Source organism: Clinocottus analis, unplaced genomic scaffold, assembly GCF_023055335.1.
Source record: "Clinocottus analis isolate CAN_PGR_092001 unplaced genomic scaffold, fCliAna1.0.p SCAF_4, whole genome shotgun sequence".
Taxonomy (NCBI): domain Eukaryota; kingdom Metazoa; phylum Chordata; class Actinopteri; order Perciformes; family Cottidae; genus Clinocottus; species Clinocottus analis.
Genome location: NW_027176153.1, coordinates 8,616,770 through 8,637,585, shown reverse-complemented (window position 1 = coordinate 8,637,585; position 20,816 = coordinate 8,616,770). Strand labels below are relative to the sequence as shown.

Below are 20,816 nucleotides of genomic sequence, written 5' to 3'. Positions count from 1 at the left end.
CTAATCTATCTACGAGCCATTTCGCTGAAAGTAGAGTTTCTGAGGCCACGCGTTGCAGGTTGCATCTTGGGGCTGTGTTCAAGAATTAAATGTATTGTCAGGAAAGTGTTAAAGTATATATTATTGGCCACTTTTATGTCAATCAAGTTTTATTTGAGGTACGTCTCACTTTAATTATTCACGATTTATGCATGTAGAGACTTTATTTTATGCTGAAAATACTTTAAACTCTTCAACAGGCTGACTCGGTGGAACAAATTGGTCAATACTTCGAAATATATTTGATTTGAAATCACACATTTACTTTATTTATAAAGATGTGAATAAACAACACGGTCGACGACATTCAATCTTTCACCGTATTCGTATGGTTGCTTTGAAATAGGAGGATGAACATAAATATAGTCATGGTTTATAATCACTTTTTGCCCCCCTTCCGTACAGCTGTGATATTTTGTAACAAAAACCATGAACCTATTATGTTGTCACATCAAACACATTAATCTTACGCTAACTCCATGTCAGATGGTGGCGGTAATGCACGGCGGTTAGTTCTTTGCCAACCGCCTATAAACCTCGAAGTAGATGAAGAAGGAGAAGAAGGAGAAGAAGAAGAAGATACATTTCACGCTTGCAGTGGTCAAACGCCCCCCAATCCTCCACAAGATGGCGGTGTACATCTACAAATGGGTGCATGATTAGCGATATTGACACAGAGCGAAGAAGAAACGGAAGTGACGTCCACGTTCATGCTCACAAGGAAAAGGTACACTTGGCAACAAAACAGAGGGTACAAATTGAGCATTTAAAATGTAATTTACTTATTCTGTGTAACTACACATATATCCGAAGATTTGTAATCTATAGACACGTCGCTATAAAGGCGTTGCAGTTGCCCCGGCTAACGAAGGGCTACGTAGCCAGCGTTAGCTAACGCTGCTTGGTATTCAAGTCTAGCTTGCTAGTGGCAGTGCGCGCACAGGAGCTGATAGTTTCTAGTATGGCCTGCACTTTGGAAAAAGTGCTGGGCGATGCCCGGACCCTCCTCGAGAGACTGAAAGAGCACGACACGGCCGCCGAGGGACTGATAGAGCAGTCCGGGGCTCTCAACCAGAGAGTGCAGGGCATGAGAGAGGTGGGGAATGCCCTTCCAGACAAGGTAAGGGCGAGTCACGTCAACGTTGCCTCAGCACAGGTTGCAGGGAGATTTTGCACGAGTGGTGTCTTCGTTGAGCTCGAACCGGCCCATTAATTTAGCATAAATCAAGTACTGTGGAATATCACGGATGTTTCTTCTGACGTTCCCACACATACTCTCCCATCAAAAACACGAGTGGAACCTTTGAGCCAATGCCCAGAGCAGAGGCATCATGCTGCTCTTGTTGGATCACTTCTGTGCCCAGTTTACCTAAAGGGCCTTCAGATTCCGTAAAAAGTATTTACCAAAGCAACATAGGGACAGCTGGGTCTTGTGACTGTCATGGAAACGTTCCCTCTTTTGAAGTACGCCATCTTCCAGTTTGTGATGTGTTTTATAAATTCATATATTTCCCTTCATTTTAATTTCTATTATTCCACTGATTTAATATTGAAACAGAGCCACGCATCTTTCTATTCCTCATAATTTCTCTCCTCACAGCACACTGAAGACACTTCAGAGATTCAGGAGATGACAAAATACAAGCCCCATGTCCTCCTGACACAGGAAAACACTCAAATCAAGGATCTACAGCAGGAGAATAAGGGTACACCTCCCCCTGACAATATTCTGCTAATTGTACAGCTGTACAATTTGCGTCTGCGCTAACCCTCTTCATGACTGTCTCTCGGCAGAATTATGGTTATCGTTGGAAGAACACCAGTACGCGCTGGAGTTGATCATGGGACGATACCGCAAGCAGATGCTCCAGCTGATGATGGCAAAGAAGGAGTTGGACACCAAACCCGTGCTCAGCCTTCACGAGAACCACGCCAAAGTATGCTCGCTGTGTTGACGTGTAACAATTCTTCGTTGTTTTGTGGGGTTTATGATTTACTTTAAAAATTCCTTTTTGAAACGATCATGCTAAAATGCATTGAGTTTGAGAAAACCCCTTTTTCTCTCTGACTGTTCTCCAGGAGGTGCAGAGCCAAGTGGAGCGGATATGTGAGATGGGCCAGGTGATGAGACGAGCAGTGCACGTGGACGACCAGCACTACTGTTCTGTTGCAGAGAGGCTTGCTCAACTGGAGGTAAGCACAGCACTCCAGCACAAGCAATAACATATATCATTTTATTTATCCACATTTCTGGGAACTATTTGTAGAAATTAAAAAACGGAGACTGTCTCTGTGTCTCCATGTGGCATCTTAATAAGTGAAGTGAAGAGATGCATAGTAATACATATGTAATAAATATAATCACATTTACATTACATTCTTTTTACTGTGAAAACTTCATCTGGACTTTTTTTTTTTTGCCTTGAAGAAATGTATGCGCTTTTCCGGTTTGGTTTTCAGATTGAGAACAAGGAGCTGCGAGACCTCCTGGCCATCAGCAAGAGCTCTGTGAAGACAGCGAGAGAAGAAACCAGCCAACCAGCACAAGAAGCGCCCCCACAGCGGGGATCCTACGAGTGATATGAACAGCTTCTGTGGGAACTGTGGTCGGGGCAACAAGTTGTTCAGGACCAGCAGATGGGATTGAACGATCTCTTGATGATCTACCGCGATCACCACGTTATTTTTCTTTTTTTTCTTCTTTTTTTTTGACATAAGATGAGATATAGTTGATTTACAACATTTGTTTTTGTAGTGAAGGCCACTTAACCATACCAGCTGTCAGATGTTTTTACCTGCAGCTGTATCTGGAGGATAGCTATGGTGTTCATATGTACAGTATGTGTTTTTTCACAGCAGGTGTGTTTATTCCACATAAACCGTGACTTTCAAGTAGGTGAGGTGTCTCGGCTGTCACCGCCAAGAATTCAGGGGTAGCTGAATTCATATTGGAGTAAGGAAGACAAATGCAAAATGGGATTCATCTAGTTTTGTGGCCAAAGACAAGTTTACTCTTCAAGGACACAGTTTCTACCTCTTTGATGCCCCTTTTGCTGTTAACATGCACCCCAACAACACATTCACTTGAAGTGCATGGAGAAGCCAATTACTAATCTGCATCGTTTGAAGAGGCCGTGCTCGATAATCGCTTTGTCAACAAGATGGCTTTTGGCTATTTCACACAGTTTGCCTGCTGAGGAGTGACGGCGGATCATTTGTTTGTGACTGTCTTGACATTCAATGAATTTGATACGTTTTTCTGTGTTTGTAGAATTCCCATTTCAGGTGTCCCAGCCTATGGCACGTCTTTATTTAATGGTAACACTTTCCAAACATGCCAAGTTTTTGTGTAACGGATTTTGAAATTTTTGTGCACTGTATGTCAGAAAAATGTATATTGTCATCTCAGGAAATCAGTGTTAACGTGAACAGACTGTAATGACTTCATGATTATCTACTGATTTGTGTCAAACAAAATTTCTTTCAGAAAGTTTAAAATAATTTGCAATAAGAATTAATGATGTTTTTTTTCGTTGCCATAACAAACATACGTATAGACTGTCAATTCTGGAGTTAAATAGTTGTATTTTACTGGAAGATGGCAAATTTAAGCCACTTGGACCTTAACGCATCGCGAGGCTTGCATGGGTGGTGAAATGCTGCGTTTACGTGAACCTGTATTTTGGAGTCTTAACCTTTTTAGGATGTATTTTACCCCACATATATTTGATCGACAACATCCAACCGATGAAGTCAGACTGCCTTTACCGCTGGCCGCCTAAACCCTCTGCACTTTGTCACGTTCCCCTGCGTTTTAAATCGTAAGAGTCTTATATTTCCGACAGCACACGAAAGCCGCACCCACCCAGAGCTGCGTTTGACACTTTCAGTTTATCAGAGAAGCTAACGTTCAGCATGTCTGAAAAGGAGCTGGGGAAAAAGTGGGACCGGTGTTTGGCAGACGGTACCGTTAAAATCGGTAAATATCTCGGATTATGCCGCGCGCAACGACATTGTAGTGTCCTGGAATACATCCAAATACACGGCAGCCCTTTTACTGTAGTCCACTGCTGTCTTTTAAGGTTACTCTGCAAGAAGCTAACTAACCTAGCTAGCAATAAAGGGCTCGTAAAGGACAACCGAGTGACCTGTCAGATACTTATGACTTACTTATTTTGTATTAATACAATGACTTAATTCTACAGTTACTCACGCTACTCAACGCTACATATTTGCGTTTCTGTTGGAGGTCGCTTTTCAGAAAAAAACAACCCAGAAGTGAGTGCCCTTGAGAAAACGATAATTTAATGCTTTCTTGCTTATAGATAAATTACAAATAATGTGCCATGGTTAACGAGACACCAGTCTGCGCTGTCTTTAATTTGGCATACCTATTTTATGTCAACTTTCCATTGCCTCGGCTCACAACTCCACCGTTTTCGCCAACGAACGTAGCCAACGTATATAAAAAATGCGACCGGAAGCAGAGAGAGTGTGTGTGTGTGTGTGTGTGTGTGTGTGTGTGTGTGTGTTTTTATGTGACAACCGTCCGCGGGGGGCAATGGAATATATGGGGACCAATACCGAAACGTCACTTCCTGCCTGCCTCCCTACTGTATGAGAGCACTGAAGCTCAAATCTAGAGTTTCGAGTTTATCGCCTTGTGTATCAGAAAGTCGTTTACACAAGGCAACAGAGCTCATGCTCATCATGAGCCAGACGGTATAAAACAGCATATTCACACAGCGGATCAGTTTTAGCAGCATACATTTTACAGTTAATTAAAGTTGTATTGTCATCCATGTCATGACGTAAAGGTTTTTATTTTTTTTAAAATTTTTCTTCTATTTTCAGGCACCGGGCTGGGATTGGGAATCGTGATGTCTGTTCTGTTTTTCAAACGTAAGTAATTTCTACGGATCGTTGCAGTAGTCCATCTCGGACCTTTTAATTTAGCTCAGAGGATCTCTGACAAACAGCCTCATCTAACTAAGCACATTGGTCAATGCGAGTTCATCTTTGAGAGTACGTAGTGCTTTTATTGCTCAACGAGCATCAACAACATCCATCCTCAAAACAATCACACACAAAAGAAGCATGTGAATATGAAAGTTCAGTACAGAGGGGGGGTGTCAAAACAGGAGTGTGAAAATAATTTCACACACCATCTCTGCTGTGTTTTAATAATACCGTGACGTGCTTGAGAAGATATTTAAGAGTCTATATTTTTATGAGTACCTGTTTCATTATTTGTAGGGCGCACTTGGCCTATTTCCTTCGGCTCGGGAGCGGGACTTGGCATGGCGTACGGCAACTGTCAGAGCGACCTGAGGTCCTCGTATCTGCTGCACAAAAGTGAAAAGGTTTGTGTGTGCAATAAAAAACAACACTCTTGCTTCCAATACACAGGAATCTCTAGTAACAGAATAACAACACCTCTTGTCTTTGTTTAATCAAATCCAGGTTTATGCAACAGATCTGTGTTTGTGTGTTTCTTCTACAGGAGCAGTAGCTGCAAGCCATCGAGGGATTGTCATTTTTTATTTTTTATTTAATTTCTTTGGACCTTTTTTTTTTTGCCCGTGGGAGAGTCGCCATTTGCACTATTCTACAGTAAACAGATCCCTGTTGAACCATCCATCATGACTCTGTATGATTGTATGTGCCCGATCGGGACAGTCTGTGTATATTTAATAAAATAATCGCAACAATGACAATATATGCCCCTAAACATGTTTTGTAACAGATGAAAACCACTGCAAGATTTTACTCTTGTGTTAATGCAGCTTTAAAGAAGGCGATCCTTCAGTTTATTTCTGAAAGGGGGTGGAATGGATTTTCTAAAATGGTGTCAAAGCAGAGCAAATGCCGTCCCAGAAGGTGGTGGGATCGGCGTGGGTGAGCCAGGGTCAGAGGGTTGGCAGCAGCTGATCTGAGGTGGCGGATGACAGGGGCAGAGTGATGGAGGAGATTAGTCAGTTCTGAGGGGGCACGAAATTCGCAAGCTTTGCACATCACACTTAGTATTTGACAAGGCTGTTGAAATGCTGGAGTGCGCATGATTTTTTTGATTGTTTCATGTTTTTTTTGTATTCAAGCACTCCTGTTGGGAAGTGTATAATTATTTGGATTGAGTATAATAACGCAGGAAAAAGGTGAAGTGACTGTCAGAGCTGAGAATGTGAGTTTGGTCCTGCCAATGTACGAGACAGAAAAATACTTCATGATCTTTAATCGACTTACTGTCTGGGTTTTAATAACCATCAATTGTTTAAATGTTTTAATCGTTCACTGAACAATGAATCACAGTGGAAGCAGTTAGACTTTTGGACTGACAAAAAATGAAGACAAAGCTTTTATAATAAAAAAGGAAAACATTGAATAAATTAAGTGCAACTTAAAAAATGCAAAATAATTGATAGCACAAGCAGGTGAGGCACCAAAAGCCCCTTCATGCAGACAGTTGCATGGAGATCCTTTAGGAAATTCAACAAGAGATTCAAAGGGAAATTCATCATTAAGGTTCAACAGTGACATCATCAAGTTTATCCATCATCAAAAGATTAAACAAAGAACAATACAAGAAACAATTCCACGGCACATCGAGAGTAGAAACAAAGGTGCCATGTTTACAATTTCACAATTTGTTTTTAAAACATGAAAACGACTGATGAGCTTATGATGAGATTTCAGTCTTATCAATAACCAGCCACAAATCTACCTGCTAATGATACATCATTTACAATATACTATAAATTCAGGAGCGCTATTTGCTAGCGGTCAGGAGGTGGCGCCACATTTGATGATCGAAAATGTGGACCTCTTTCACCGGTGCTTGTCACTTTGGCCCGTTCGCCGTTGAGGTTCGCGGTTGCAGCGCATGCGAATGACACGGGAAGTCAACATGGACCCAAGCTGTTGCCTAGCAACGTAATTATTTTTGCACGGCGCTAAGACGTAGCGCTTCAGACATGAGGCTGAACACAGGTATGCCTGAGAGACAGTATGAGAAAAATAAGCAATAATTAAAGCATGTACACGCGTGCCAGTGGAAACGTAAAATACTAACGTGAACCTGAAAATAAACTAAACATATCTCTTTTAAATTTAAAATGGTTAAAAGAAGAAAATGACTTGTATTTGTCCTTTCATTCTCCCGCCACCAGACTTAGCTGGGAGGGGAGCTTCAGTTAGCGCTTAGCAGTTAGCTGTAGCGTTAGCAACTCGCAGCTGTTGCCTTAGCCTTTACGCTGGCTTAATGCCAATTGCCACCGCTAACTGAAGGTCTATCTCCTAAATGTATTCTTTTTGATTTGTTTTCTTTAATAAACGACGACTGTAAATGTATTCCTCCGTAGTATAGGTGACTCGCGGCCCTATATTTTGTTCAGAGCATGTGGCTAGATAGACATTGCACATTCAATTATATCTGGTGTGTCTTGTAAATCACTAAAAACATGAAAAAGTCAGAGAGGGTCAGTTCCTTTTATCGATAAAGGATCTTCTCACTACACTAAAAGAAAGTAAAACTTGATCGATGACCCCTTTAATACATCTGACATACATCTATACATTTTACACACAAAGAACACATTGCAGAAAAAGTGGTCGCACCTAATCATTCCAATGCCGGAAAAACACGGCCATAATAGTACCTCAATGAAAGCACCGTGACCAAAAATGGAAAGAGACCACCCACACCAATTCAAATGCTTAAGAAATTAGCATATCTTGGCCGTGATTTGTGGCATGGTTATGCATTAGCAGCTCAATGCTTTGACACGCTCCTTCTCAAAAGCTGTGCGCTGTGCCTGGGAGGCGCGCTGGAGTGGCCGACACAGGGATTAACGGGAGTGGGGAGGAGGGGGATGTAAAGGCAGCGCTGCGAGGATCATGATACCTGTAGAGCACTTCTGAGCAGAGCCCCCGCTTGCAAACGACTGCTTCACACTTTTGTGTCGGTTTCTGCTCTCTTTATTTGCTGTTTCTCCGGAATAAAAAGGACTTGGCTTCGCGAAGGACTTGCGGAAGCCGTGCGATTCCACTTCTGAGAGGTGAGGTGTGAATCTGAGGATTGGTTCTTGCTCTCTTCGTCTTCAGTAGTTCCTGAATGTCTTAGTCGGGCTTCTCTCTCCATGTGACCTCCTCCACCGACTGTCATCGCTGTGACATGCTGCCTCTGGCTGTGACATGCTGCCTCTGGCAGCCGTTGAGCGGCTCATTCTGTCTCTGAGCTGTGGGTGAGGCGGGCGACATGCTGGCCAGCGTGGAGAGATGAGTGAAACTGTGTTGGGGATTTTGATCACTGCGCCGGTGGCAGCGGAAGTGAGCCCAGGGTGCCTGGATGCATTCCTGCCAGAAGGGAGATGGAGATATTTACCCATGGAAAAGAGTCTGGTTCGTCTTGACAGGAACATGGGTAGGTGGCTCCTCCACACCTCAGTGACATCTTTTTAGTCAACAATGTCCCTAAAGTGAGAGCTTTGGCTGCAAAAGGACAACTCGGGCTCAGATGTGTGTGTAACATCTAGTGGCCCCTCAAGAGGAACCCTCGGTAGCTGGTTTGTTTCGTTGATCGTCCTCAACCAGCACCATGGCCGACTCTCACTCGTCCGGCTCCGTGGGAAGCCACAACATCAGCTCTCCCGCCGCCAGCGCTTGGAACATAACCGGCAGCGGGCCATGGTTGCTGGCCTTCATGCTGACCGCCATCATCCTCATGACGGTCTGCGGCAACATGCTGCTCATCGCCGTGGTGTTTGCCCATCGCTCGTTGCGTTGCACCTCAAACTGCTTCCTGGTGTCCCTGTTCCTGTCTGACCTGATGGTGGCAGTGGTGGTCATGCCGCCGGCCATGCTCAACGTCCTGTGCGGGGCCTGGGTGCTGTGGCCGGCTTTTTGCCCCATTTGGCTCTGCTTTGACGTCATGTGCTGCAGCGCGTCCATCCTCAACCTGTGCGTGATCAGCCTGGACCGCTACATCTTCATCATCTCGCCGCTGCGCTACAAGCAGAGGATGACACCGCCCCGGGCGCTGCTCCTGGTGGGAGCGGCCTGGGGCTTGGCGGCGTTGGCCTCCTTCCTACCCATCGAGATGAAGTGGCACAGCCTGGGCCACGGGAGCGGACACCCGTCGGCCCCGGGGGTCTTCGGTGGCAACGTCAGCTCTTACACCGACACGCTGTACCCAGAGTCCTACTTTCAGTTGTCGCCATCAGGGGGGCTCTCCTTCCAATGTCGCCTGCGGGTCACTCTGCCCTTCGCCCTGGTGGCGTCCGTGCTTACGTTCTTTCTGCCCTCCAGTGCCATTTGCTTTACTTACTGCCGGATCCTCCTGGCGGCGCGGAGGCAGGCGAAGAGGGTCGCGGCGTTGAGCCACCCGCCACACCCGCACCCTTCTCTCGGCGAGCCTTCCAGGCCTCCTTCGCCTGGGGTCGTGGCGGGGCAAGCCCACCAGGACGGAGACGACTGCAGTCACCAGGAACCTCACGCATTACAGAATGTACCGGTAAGGGGAAGAGACCAAGTAAACAGGAAAGGGGAGGTGTACTTAAAGGTTGAGTGCTGACCAAGACTATTGAGTAACAATTTCCAAACATAAAACAGCAAAAGTCAGCAGCGGTGCTAAAATAGTAGACTGGCTTTCAAGTGGAGCAGACCGTAATGAGAGTAGGAGTTGAAAAGGTTGATTATGTGAGTGGAGCTAATCACCAAATTGCAGTTGTTCATCTATTTCGAGAGTTCTCAACCGTGTCTTTTCTTTGACATTTTGAAGGTTTTTACGCAACGCTGTTCATGCCTCCGTCTCGTGCCGTTCCCTTGAAATGCCAATGATGCTGTTGAAATCCACTCTGTTCAATATCATCTAAGTGCAGCTACTAGAGATGCTCATTTTATGATCAAATATATATATATATATATTACACCTCTCCGAGACCTACATTCTTGACTGTCCTGATTATAAAAAGTGACTTTAATAGAAACATTGCGTAAACATCGAAGTTCGCGGCGCCGCGATCGCATACTTTCATGAGTTAATTATAAAAGTACCTTGGAGTTGACCTATTCTGAAAGTATATTTGAAAATATGCAAACTATACTTTGTGTTCAGCATAGTCTGAGTTTATTATCATCATTATGAGGTAATAAAAAGAATCAGAAGAGATAGAATCCACAACTGCAGCCAGTATATGACGGACAGCTGAGAAAATGTTTGGCTCTTCATTCATGAACGAAAAGGAGAGAGATGTGGTGTCAGGGAAGAGGTGAAAAACCTGCCCCAAAATCTTGGAGATGAAAGTACAGACAGTGTGTGTCTGTACTTGTGCTGCTGTCCCCGTCCGTGAGGATCACAGCCTCGAAGTCTGTCACATTTGTCTGCAGTAGAACCCCCCCCCACACACACGGACACGCGCGCACACACACACACACACACACACACACACACACACACACACACACACCAGATCAGCCAGTTCTAAATTCATTCTTAAATATCATTAATATTTATTTTTTAGATTTATTTCTCTCTCTCTCTCTTCATTATGTAGCTTCTCATTCTTTTGTTAATCAAACATATTCTGTATAAGTTTGTTCCATTCTCCATCTTCACTTCACGTTTTAATTGAACGACGTGGGCTTCTGCAGTGTTTGGCTGCGAGTTTGTTTCGGGTGGCCCCGGGAAGTTTAAAATTAGCCATGGAGCTACAGCCAGCAGCTGATTAGCTTAGCTTAGCAAAAAGACTAGAGGGCGTTGGAAATAACTATCTTGGCACTGCCATTTACGAAATTGCTCTTATCCATTACTCCTTTGGCCGAACCAAACATGGTCTTTACACTTAAGTTGTTTTGAAGTTTCAACAAATGAGATGCGACGTCAGTTTCAGCTTTCGAGGTAGCTGGTTCGCTCGGGGCCAGTTGTTCCTTCAGTCTTTGTGCTAAGCTAAGCTAACCGGTTGCTAGCTTGCCGGTCTAGCTTTATCTTTAGCGTATTCCGACATGGTAGTGCTATCAGATATAAGTTGCAGCAAAAAAAAAAAAAAAAAAAGCATATTTCCCACAACTACTGACAATTCCCCTAATTTAATTTATTAACTTAATTTTCCAAAAAAATTGGCCAGCTTCAAGCAAACAATGAATTAAATTAAGGAAATTAGCCTGTCAAAGAGACCATTTAAGGGCTACAGGGAAGCTTTTCCATAACACTAATGTAGAGAAGGGAGATTTACAGTGTATATTTCTATATAATTCTAGCATTAACCGTTTCTTTTGTTCTCTACTGACCACAGCCGTCAGCGAACAGTGAGCGTCGTCTGGCTCACAGGCAAGGTCGGAGGGCGCTGAAGGCCAGCCTGACCCTGGGAGTCCTTTTGGGACTTTTCTTCAGCGCTTGGCTGCCATTTTTCATCACCAACATGGCCCAGGTCAGTATGGCGGGACCAGACACTGACTCTACCACAGACATGACACAGAAATGTAGACAAATGAAAAAGAGAAACATGCAGGCAGCGCGACATATGCGTCAAACAAATCTTGGATGTTTCGAACTTTCCAGGATGCTTCACCTATAGGCGAGTGTTTTGCCAATATAAATATCCCAAACAGTTTAAATCAACGTTAAAAGTCTGTGGTTGCTTTTTGCTTTCCTTCCTGCAATAGCTTTCAGTCCTCTTCCATACATCTGAGTCACCTTGTATTTGTTTTCCAGTTTTCTCACAAATGTATATTTGTGGTGGGACCCAACACAGTGTGAAATAAATGCAAAAGGAAAAAAAAAACACTTGGATACCGGTCTATTTTGGTATCGACCAGCCTTAGCGTCACAGCCTTGCCAAGTTATCCAACAAGTAAATAGATTGGCATTTCAGCATCGTGAGGCTGACTCACAACGTACCACAGCACCACGTATAATCCTCATTCTTTCTTTGTTTTTTTTTTCTCCTCCTTGTTGATTTTTTGATTTGATTGGACTGAGCACCCATTAGTCAGCAGACAAACATTGGTGGCTATGGAAAAAACCCTCGGCAAGACTAAATGAATGTCGAAAAACAGCTTAATCTAAATTGGTAATGACACTTGTCCGTTTCTTTTTCTTTTTTTTCAAGCCTTCAATGATCCAGTCATTTTAATTTCCCATCTGTGCCCTCTCGCTTCTGCCCTGCAAACATAGAGCACAGAGACTTGACTGTGTCTGCGCTCTCCTTCCTTTTCACACTCAATGTGGTGTGTGAAACGCACCCCCCCCCCCTCCATCTTTCTGTCTTATTCCCACCGCCTCCCTGTCTCATCTTGATAGTATTGGAAGTCCTCCTCCAACAGCTGTCTCCTCCTTCACTGTCCTCCTCTAAACCTATAGTGGTTATGTTCAACATCGGGGTTTTTAGAAATTTGTTTTCACGTTGTGCTCGAGGAAAACTGGTAAATAAATATATAAATGTTGAAGAATGGGAAATAAATACAGATTTTATTGAATGTTACATATATATTTTGTATTTATGTCTTTATCGCCATATTTTGGAAGTTATTTACTTATGTTTATTTATTTCAGTTGCCTGTACTATAAATTCACTTCTTTCATTTATGACAATTTCCTAAAAAATAAAATGATATATATATATATATATATATATATATATATATATATATATATATATATATACACACACACAAATATGGTAGTCTAAATGAATATATATATATATATGTATATATATGAATATATATATATATATATGAATATATAAGCTAAGATAAATGTTGTTGATGAAATAACATAAATACTATACATTTGAATTACATAAATATACATTAAATCCATGAATCAATGAAAACATTTACTCTTTTTATTTCTCTCACTGTTTCATTCTCGCTTTACGTTCTATTATAATTAAAAGGTGTGACTCTTTAAGGTCTGACACGTGCCATGAATACATTTTAACTTATTTGAATAATTTTCCCATTTTGAACCATAAATTCCTCTGACACTTCTGCATTGCTTTCCGTCGTGTCCATCCAGGCGGTGTGCGAGTGCGTCCCCCTCGAGCTCTTCGACGCCATCACCTGGCTCGGCTACTGCAACAGCACGATGAACCCCATCATCTACCCGCTGTTCATGAGGGACTTCAAGCGGGCGCTCAAGAGGCTCTTACCCTGCTGCTCCTCCTCGTCGCCCCGGAGACCCTCGCCGGCCCTCTCGCTCTCCCTCCGCAACTCCGTGGAGCTGAACGCCGCCAGCAGCAGCCCCTCCCCGCTGGCCTCCGACCCCGCGCACCCCCCGGCCACCGCCACCGACGCGGTCAACCTGCTGGACGCCGAGCACGGCGGCGTGGAGTTGCCTCTGCTTCTGCCCAATCAGGTCGACACCCTGGATTGAAGCAAGCTCCGTATGATCTTGAGCCGGGGTTTTGAAGCGACTGAAGGAGAAATGTCTGCGGCAAAACATTTCGGGGAGCTCCATCCTCGTTCGACCTTGAATTATGTTTCTCTCCAATCATGAAGGTGCATTTCCACAATAAGAATAATTGTTATCAGTGCCAGTATACAATGTAATGAAACCCGTTAAACTATGTGGGAAGCAGCACTTCACAATGGCATGGGTGGAACAGAGAAAAAAGCCTTGAGGAAGATACATTCAGAATTACGTATGGAGATTAAATTGCTGTGATAATATCCATAGCAACCAGGCCAGCGGATGAAAATGAGTAGGACGATGTCACCTGTTTCGCAGCATCCTTTAACACCTGCGAAACACAAGTAAGGCGTACAGGTTTTTGATTGCTAAGTGATTTTAAAAAAAAGAAGAAGAAAAAAGACACTATTCACAGTTTTTAAAAAGAAAAAAAAAGTACTTCATTTAAACAATTAATACATCAGTGTAGAAGCATTTCGTGCTTCGTTCATTCAGGTCCATTCAGGTCCATTCAGGGGGATTTTCACTCGAAGCTGCCATGTGTGTGGACCCCTCAGCCGTCTCCGCCATGTCAGTGTGTCGACAACGGGGCGGATTTGTTCTCCAACAAAAGCTTCGATACTTGAAAAAAACGAGACAAAAAAACTTGAGAAGCTGAGCTGACACGAAGCAGCCGGTCCCAGTGACATGCTCTTTACAAGTTTGGCCGCCTTTGTTTGTGTGACTACTCTGCAGTCCACCGTGTATCATCATCCCAGCTCCACGATGCGCATTCATAGTCCTCCGGCGAGCCGGCAAGCGGGGCGTCGGAAGCGGACGCCGCGCCGCCATCACTTGCCTTCTCCTCGGAAGTACGCGCCGAAGCATCCTTGTCCAACTCCTTGTCACTTAAGGATTCCAGCAGGTCCGAAATATCAGGGATGTCCCAGCCGTCACCGGCTTCCTCCGTCTGCGCCGCCTCTCCTGCGCCCCCACTTTCCCCGGTTGCTTCACTTTCGCCTGCACAAGTCTTAGCCTCCTCTGCTGCCGCCGCCGGGACCGCAATGGAGGCCCTTGGGATTTCCTTGGTGGGGAGTCCCACTGCCACCAAGATGGTGCCCATCTGGCGCATGTAGTCCAAGTGGCCGTTCACCTGAGAGGCAGAATGTATGGATTTAACCGTCTGACTAACAAGGACACACGTTGCTTTGCAAATGTTTTACAACATGTTTTGTTCCCCACGCATCACGTGGCCAGTTATACACAGAGTACGGTGCTTCTGACATGTCTTGTTTCTTTTTTTTAAAAATGTTCTTCTTAAAACCTCTCAAATGTTTGAACGAGCTTCGATAATAATAGTTTTGCTGGACCATGTGTTAGATGTGGAAATCATCGTGTCCATTCACGGGGCGGCAGAAAGGCATTGCGGCACACTTAAGCAGACCAGCAGGGGCCTTATTCTCCCCATGTTTCTAATTTTATTCAAGCAATGCCACTGTCTCTTTTCAATAAAATTGTGTATTTAATAATTATGCATCAACTAGTCAAGGACCACTTTGTGTCGTGCTTGAAAAGTGTCACTTTGTGGTGACTGCTGCGTGTGTGTTTTTTTTCTCTCCACGAGAGGCGAAAAAACCTTGAGGTGTTGAAAGAGCTCCGGCTCTTCTGTAGCTGGAGAACTATTCGTTAAGGGAGACGTCAGCGGGCCCGGTTTCAACACGACTCACCACGGAGGAGAGATCCACATTGATGAGCCGCCGGTCTTGGATGTCGATCGGCTGCAGCCCGGCAACCGACATTTGCGCAGCTGAACTTCGGTACAAGAACCCCAGGAGCCAGTCCCCTCTGATGGTGGAGAGTTCAGGACAGTCATTCACTCGTGAAAAATGTAATCACAAAATCCTAAAACAAAATAGCAGGTGGTTCAGGACAGAGCTCGGTTAGATTACCTGCAGTAGCCGTTCACTATTTTTCCAGCCACCACCCTGGTCATTCTCTCCCAGGCCTTCTTAGAGCCGTCCACTGGGGCCCCCAAGAGGACAGCATCCTCGACTACTCCTTCACTCCCTGAGGAATCACAACAACACAGGACTTAATTGGTTGGTCGGAACTATGTAAAAAAAAAAGAAAAAAAAGATGACGTAAGATGAGAAACTGCGTTTGGGTCAATGAGGGTATAACACGAGACAAAACCGCTTTGAAACGGTTTTTATTTGAGGCCGCCTCTGCTTCACCAGTGACTGAGCAGAAAAGATGCGTGTGGCTATTAAAAGTCGGGCTCCAGTCCGCAATAGAACTCCAGGCGGTCTTGGTACCTTGGTCATTGGCGAGCTCCTGCAAGCAGTAGTAGATCACTCTGGCGCCGAGACTGAATCCTATGAGGCTGACAGGCCTCTTCCCCTTCAAACACATGGAGAGAGAGAGAGAGAGAGAGGAGGTGCACAGAAAGTTTTCTTCTGATATTCTAGGAGACGGAAATCGATAACAAACAGAAACATTGTGGTTCAAGTCGAGCGGATGCAGCTGGTAAGGTGTTTTCACAAAAAGTATGAAACAAAGCCCTGACACAATGCTGTGGTACACCATAGAAAAGGAGGGTGGATAGGGTTAAACATTATTTTGACTAACGGACGTCAAAGTGGAACTTCCCCTGATGATCACTTACATTAAGACAATGGTTTTGTATAATAAGATATCAGGAATGCTATGTCTAAATATACAAAATATGGCGTCACTGTGTGCTAATTTGCACACATTTCCAGAACAGACATCTGATTAGTGGATAACGTTTGGAGTCATTGTATAATTGTATTGACATATTTAAGTCAAGGGACTTTACTGAGGGAATTCAGCCATGAAAGAAAAAATATCTATGTTTTGAAGAAGTAAATGTTCTGTAAATCAGACTATGATTTATATCTGGACACCTCCCTTCTGTTAACACCCTTTGAATATAGAGAGGAATGTAACTGGGATCTTTTGTGAATTTAAGTGCTACCGAAGTGCACCTATAGATATCACGTGAAGCGTACCCAATATGTATCAAGAAAATATTTTTCAGAAGTTTTCTGAAATGCCCTGTTTGAATATGCAAATGAGGCATTATCGTCTGCTAACATTTGGTTAATCCAGTAGTTTATTAGTTTATCGACAGATGCAAGAAGGCAATGTAGTAGAATAAACGTCTAAATGTGCATTTTGCAAAGGTGCCGTGTTATGGCAGAAATACAGCCCCAAAACTCAAAACGAGCCGGATCATAAAAAAGAAAAGGAAAGTGCCTTAACAGAGGTCAAGAGGTCACGCCATACCTGCTGTCTGCTTCTCAAAACCTGCGCCAGGTGTTTCCCCACTTCTGCCGAGCGGTTCAGGCAAACGCTCCAGGGGTTGTCGATGACGCTGGCCGCCGCCAGCAGCGACGCGGGCCACGTCAGGGCTGCCACGATGCCTGCGAAACAGTGTGCGGCGGCGTGGACAAAGACATCAACGCCGTGCCACAAGCAAAGGGGTCGGCACTACAAACACAGAACAGGCCGGATACCACAGTTTGTTCAACCGTAAATCTGTCAAAGTGAAGAAGCTCAGAACTGCACCTGAGAGCACCGTGTACTTGAGCGCCTCCTGGGCCACCATGCTGACCAGCCCGTCCAGCAGAGAGGCCATGGCCGAGCCCAGGTCCCTGAGGAAGCGCGACTCCCACACCAGGCAGTACTGCTCGCCGCACTCGCCCAGGCTGCCCCACGGGGCCTGAAACGAACCTGGAAGACAACGGCTGCTGGTTGTTTTTTATGGAAGGAAACGACTAAGCGGCACTTGTGAGAGAGAAGTGTTGTTGTTGTTGTTGTGTTGTTGTTTTTTTTAATAAAAAAATAAAATAAAAGCCATTGTATGTGAAGAGTGTACTAAGGTTTTAAGTGAGGCTTTTTTCGAGGGGGTAGACGGCTGCATGGTTTTATGCAAAAGCAAAAAAAGCAAAAGTAAGTGTTTTGTTTGCTTAATCTGCGGTGGACACTCTGTTCCACAGCAATGCCATCTACGCTCCACTTTCTTTCATATTCATGCTTGCTTTTAGTTGTTGTTTTTTTGGGTCTGCCACCTCCTCACTTTAACACCGTTCAATGGAGAGACATTATTGAAATAACATTTGTATCTTCTATACTTTTCAAAATCCTATCCTTTACTTAACATTTGTGAAAATTGGGGTAAAGAAAATATAAAAGTTACCCTTAAAGTTAACTTTAACGATAAAGACAGCTGTGAGGGGGCTAGAATGATTTACACACATTGAACAAGTCCAGTGGGTTAAATTCAGCTGTGTAACGGAGTCTGAATGCAACGTTTCAAAAACAGATACTCCTATCTGGTTATTTGACACATATTATAGACCATAATAAAGGATTCATTTGTGTCGACCTCACCCAATCAGTGGCCACACTTACTGTATTTGCCGCTGCAGAGCCAACCTGTCACCGCGATGGTCAGGTGGAGCTGCTTCCCGGAGCTCAGCGGCAGGAACTCAAACTCCTCTATCGCCCCGACGCACTTGTTCATCTTGTAGCCTGGAGAAAGCCGCATGTGAAAAAACAGGAAACAAAAGGTGAGTAACTATAGGACCTAGCACGGGGAGCATTCCCAGCAATGACCTCCTCTCACCAGTTAGTCCCGCTCCCGCCGCCCCGAACAGGGAGGCCATGATTGCAATGCCGGTGGCGGAGCCCAGAGCGGCGGCCCCTCCGGCCCCCAGCACGGCACCGGCCCCCGCTGCCACCAAGGGGGCTGCCAGCCCACCTGTCACGCCTGGCAAACGGAAGAAAAATGAGGGAAGAAGACGAAGAAGAAAAACGAGTGTGGTGAGCTGCGGTCTTCAAGCATTACTCTGAAAGTCTTCACACATTCAAATCCAATAGAGGCCCAAATAATCACCGATTACGGCTCCCCCGCCGACGGTGGCCAGTCCAATGAGGAGGTAGCGCCGCAGTTTTCGCCCTCTCTCTCGCCGCAGCCGCCGAGAGGACTCCTCCCTTACGGAAAGCAGAGTCAGACGGATTGTCCGTATGAGTTCAAATATTTGTGGGCTGTATAATTGAAAACATTATAAAATAATAAAATCTTGTGTGCTTTTCAGATGACATCTTGTATAACAATAAGATGCTTGTTCATGCTACACGTGACTTACTCGCTCTCCTCTCCCCCCTCCCTCAGCCTCTCTCCCAGCGTTTCCTCGAACTCCTCCAGCCGCTGCGGGAAGACTTTCAGCAGACAGCTGACATGACGGATGAGCACTCTCGACCTGGCGTCGTATTGGCCTGAGTACACAACAGAGCACCAAACTTATAGAGTAACAAGGCTCACGTAAATTTGCACCAACATGAGGGAGTAATTAATTCCGGGAAGGATTCTTACCGTCCTTGACAGAAAACGACACCAGATCCTGTGATTGCAAAGCGACAGCTGGTTAGGATTTTGAAATAAAGCTTTTTTTTCTGTTGTAGTGTCATCAGTTGTTCCACATAGAGTAATAATTAATAGAGACCAGCACCTGTATGATGGGGGTGGCCCCCTCAGCCAGCAGGGGTTCGGCCTGGAGGACTGAGAGGAAGGTGTCGCAGCCCTCGAAGCCCAGGCCGGACAGGAAAGCTCCCATCACCGGAATCACAGACTCATCCAGGTTCAGCCAGCAGACCAAGCCCTGCAGATACTTCTCCCTGAACTCGCTGAGAAACACGGGTGGAGTGTGTTGGTCTGTAACACTTTTTTATTGTTGCATCGTTAGATAATTAATTAATTAATTAATTATTATATATATATATATATATATATATATATATATATATATATATATATATATATATATATATATAATGTATTTATATATACTATACTATAGTAATCTATACTGTATATGTATTTATATTTATTTATAAATAAATATCGGGTCTATATATATATATCTATATGACCCTCTGCGGCTCCACTACCTGCTTCCGGGGCCTGTAAACAAGTGGCCCAGGGAGACTCCGCACAGAGCAGCGAAGGCGAAGCGGCCCTGCTCGCTCAGCCGCCTGCAGATCAGGTCACGTGGGGCATCCTGCGTCACCGTTCCTGCCCCCCCTGGGTCTAAGGTGATAAATGCACAACGTTTAATCATTAACTTTAAGGTAGGTAGGTTGGTAGGTAGGTGGGTAGTTAGTTTGATTCACATTGTCGAAGGGAATATACATTTGAATTTGCCGGTACTCGATGTGTACGACTGTTTTAAACCCTTATTAGTGGATCACCTGCATGCCGAATTCATCAGAAGACCCAAATGACAGATATGAGGTATTATGACATACGATGGTACTACCACATAATAAAAAATGTAGCCTTCCTGAGTTACCGGGGTCTGACTGTGTTTATCATCATGTCGCTGACCAGAAACTAAAGTCTGAGGCTGCCAAAGTGTGACCTAACTGGTGTTTTTAAACATTCCGTGTAGCCATGATTTAATAAAAAGCCAGTGTGACTTAAACTAGTGCATTTCAATAACACTTTGCGGTGGCTTGTAGAAAACAGCTGGCCGACGGTGGCCGCCCTGCCTCGTTCGCTTTACGAGCAAACGGTTCACTTTCTCTTAGTCACCAATTTATTAACTTATCTCTACTGCCGCACCGGGGGAAAAGACAATAAGCGATTTATGTGCGGTACCTGGAGCAAAATCGGCGTCCGCACTTTTCGGATTTTCCTCCATGGCCCGAAAGATATCTCAACTCCGAACTTTTGTTGCTTTCACGTGTTGCTCTGACATCTGACCGTTATACGCGTACACGTCACTAGCTCGCTTAAAACGATAGTCCGTGGTAAACATTCACTAATAAATCAGAATCAGCTTTAATGGCCATGTACATTTTCACGTACATGGAATTTGATTTCGATATTTTCTTTTCTCTTCGTATATATGCAGCACATTGCAGCAGCAATAGCGTTTTTTGAACACATTTTGATCTTCGCCATAATATTACATTTAAATTAAGTAAAGGGGAGAAATGCATGTTGGAAACACATTTTTATTATATGATTATTACAGTATTACTTTGGTGTTCCATGTAATTACCACCCAGTAATAGCACAGCTTCAAAAATATATATTTATGTTTCACAACAAAAACTTTACTTGGTCGTTCGTATACGAATTTTAATATTTTCGAGGGTACCTGAAGCCATCATTTCTTTGAGGGACGTAACGTCCACGTCCTCGACGAACGGAGCAGGGTCTGTTCACGACTGACATGTTGGGAAATGTTTGTTGCAAAAGAAGTTCATATTAAGTCACCAAATTACACATCTTTAGGTTGAGAATATAAGGTTGTGGGCCATAAGCGCCATGTTTAAACCATTCACACTGCTTCACATT

At 44.3% G+C, this 20,816-nt stretch overlaps 4 protein-coding genes across 4 annotated transcripts; 3 read left to right on the top strand and 1 right to left on the bottom strand.

Moving 5' to 3' along the window:
- The first annotated feature begins 585 nt into the window (after nt 1–585).
- sike1 (suppressor of IKBKE 1) lies at nt 586–3,553 on the top strand. Its single transcript, XM_068598544.1, has 5 exons — nt 586–1,159; nt 1,640–1,745; nt 1,834–1,976; nt 2,119–2,232; nt 2,500–3,553. Exons 1-5 carry the CDS (start codon nt 1,001–1,003, stop codon nt 2,617–2,619), a joined length of 642 nt encoding a protein of 213 aa, XP_068454645.1. The 5' UTR covers nt 586–1,000; the 3' UTR covers nt 2,620–3,553.
- Nucleotides 3,554–3,879: 326 nt separating this feature from the next.
- Nucleotides 3,880–5,677, top strand: micos10 (mitochondrial contact site and cristae organizing system subunit 10). The gene is made up of 4 exons (XM_068598545.1): nt 3,880–4,018; nt 4,894–4,941; nt 5,296–5,402; nt 5,543–5,677. Exons 1-4 carry the CDS (start codon nt 3,955–3,957, stop codon nt 5,549–5,551), a joined length of 228 nt encoding a protein of 75 aa, XP_068454646.1. The 5' UTR covers nt 3,880–3,954; the 3' UTR covers nt 5,552–5,677.
- A 2,955-nt stretch (nt 5,678–8,632) lies between these two features.
- Nucleotides 8,633–13,486, top strand: htr6 (5-hydroxytryptamine (serotonin) receptor 6). Its single transcript, XM_068598522.1, has 3 exons — nt 8,633–9,547; nt 11,328–11,462; nt 13,055–13,486. The coding sequence occupies exons 1-3, from the start codon at nt 8,633–8,635 to the stop codon at nt 13,409–13,411; spliced, it is 1,407 nt and encodes a 468-aa protein (XP_068454623.1). The 3' UTR covers nt 13,412–13,486.
- Nucleotides 13,338–20,216, bottom strand: tmco4 (transmembrane and coiled-coil domains 4). The gene is made up of 14 exons (XM_068598521.1): nt 20,112–20,216; nt 19,403–19,541; nt 18,964–19,138; nt 18,828–18,855; nt 18,601–18,730; nt 18,348–18,445; nt 18,078–18,221; nt 17,864–17,983; nt 17,018–17,182; nt 16,736–16,872; nt 15,742–15,826; nt 15,376–15,493; nt 15,154–15,271; nt 13,338–14,579 (listed from the first exon to the last, which is right to left on the bottom strand). The coding sequence occupies exons 1-14, from the start codon at nt 20,152–20,154 to the stop codon at nt 14,172–14,174; spliced, it is 1,908 nt and encodes a 635-aa protein (XP_068454622.1). The 5' UTR covers nt 20,155–20,216; the 3' UTR covers nt 13,338–14,171.
- Nucleotides 20,217–20,816: the final 600 nt, after the last annotated feature.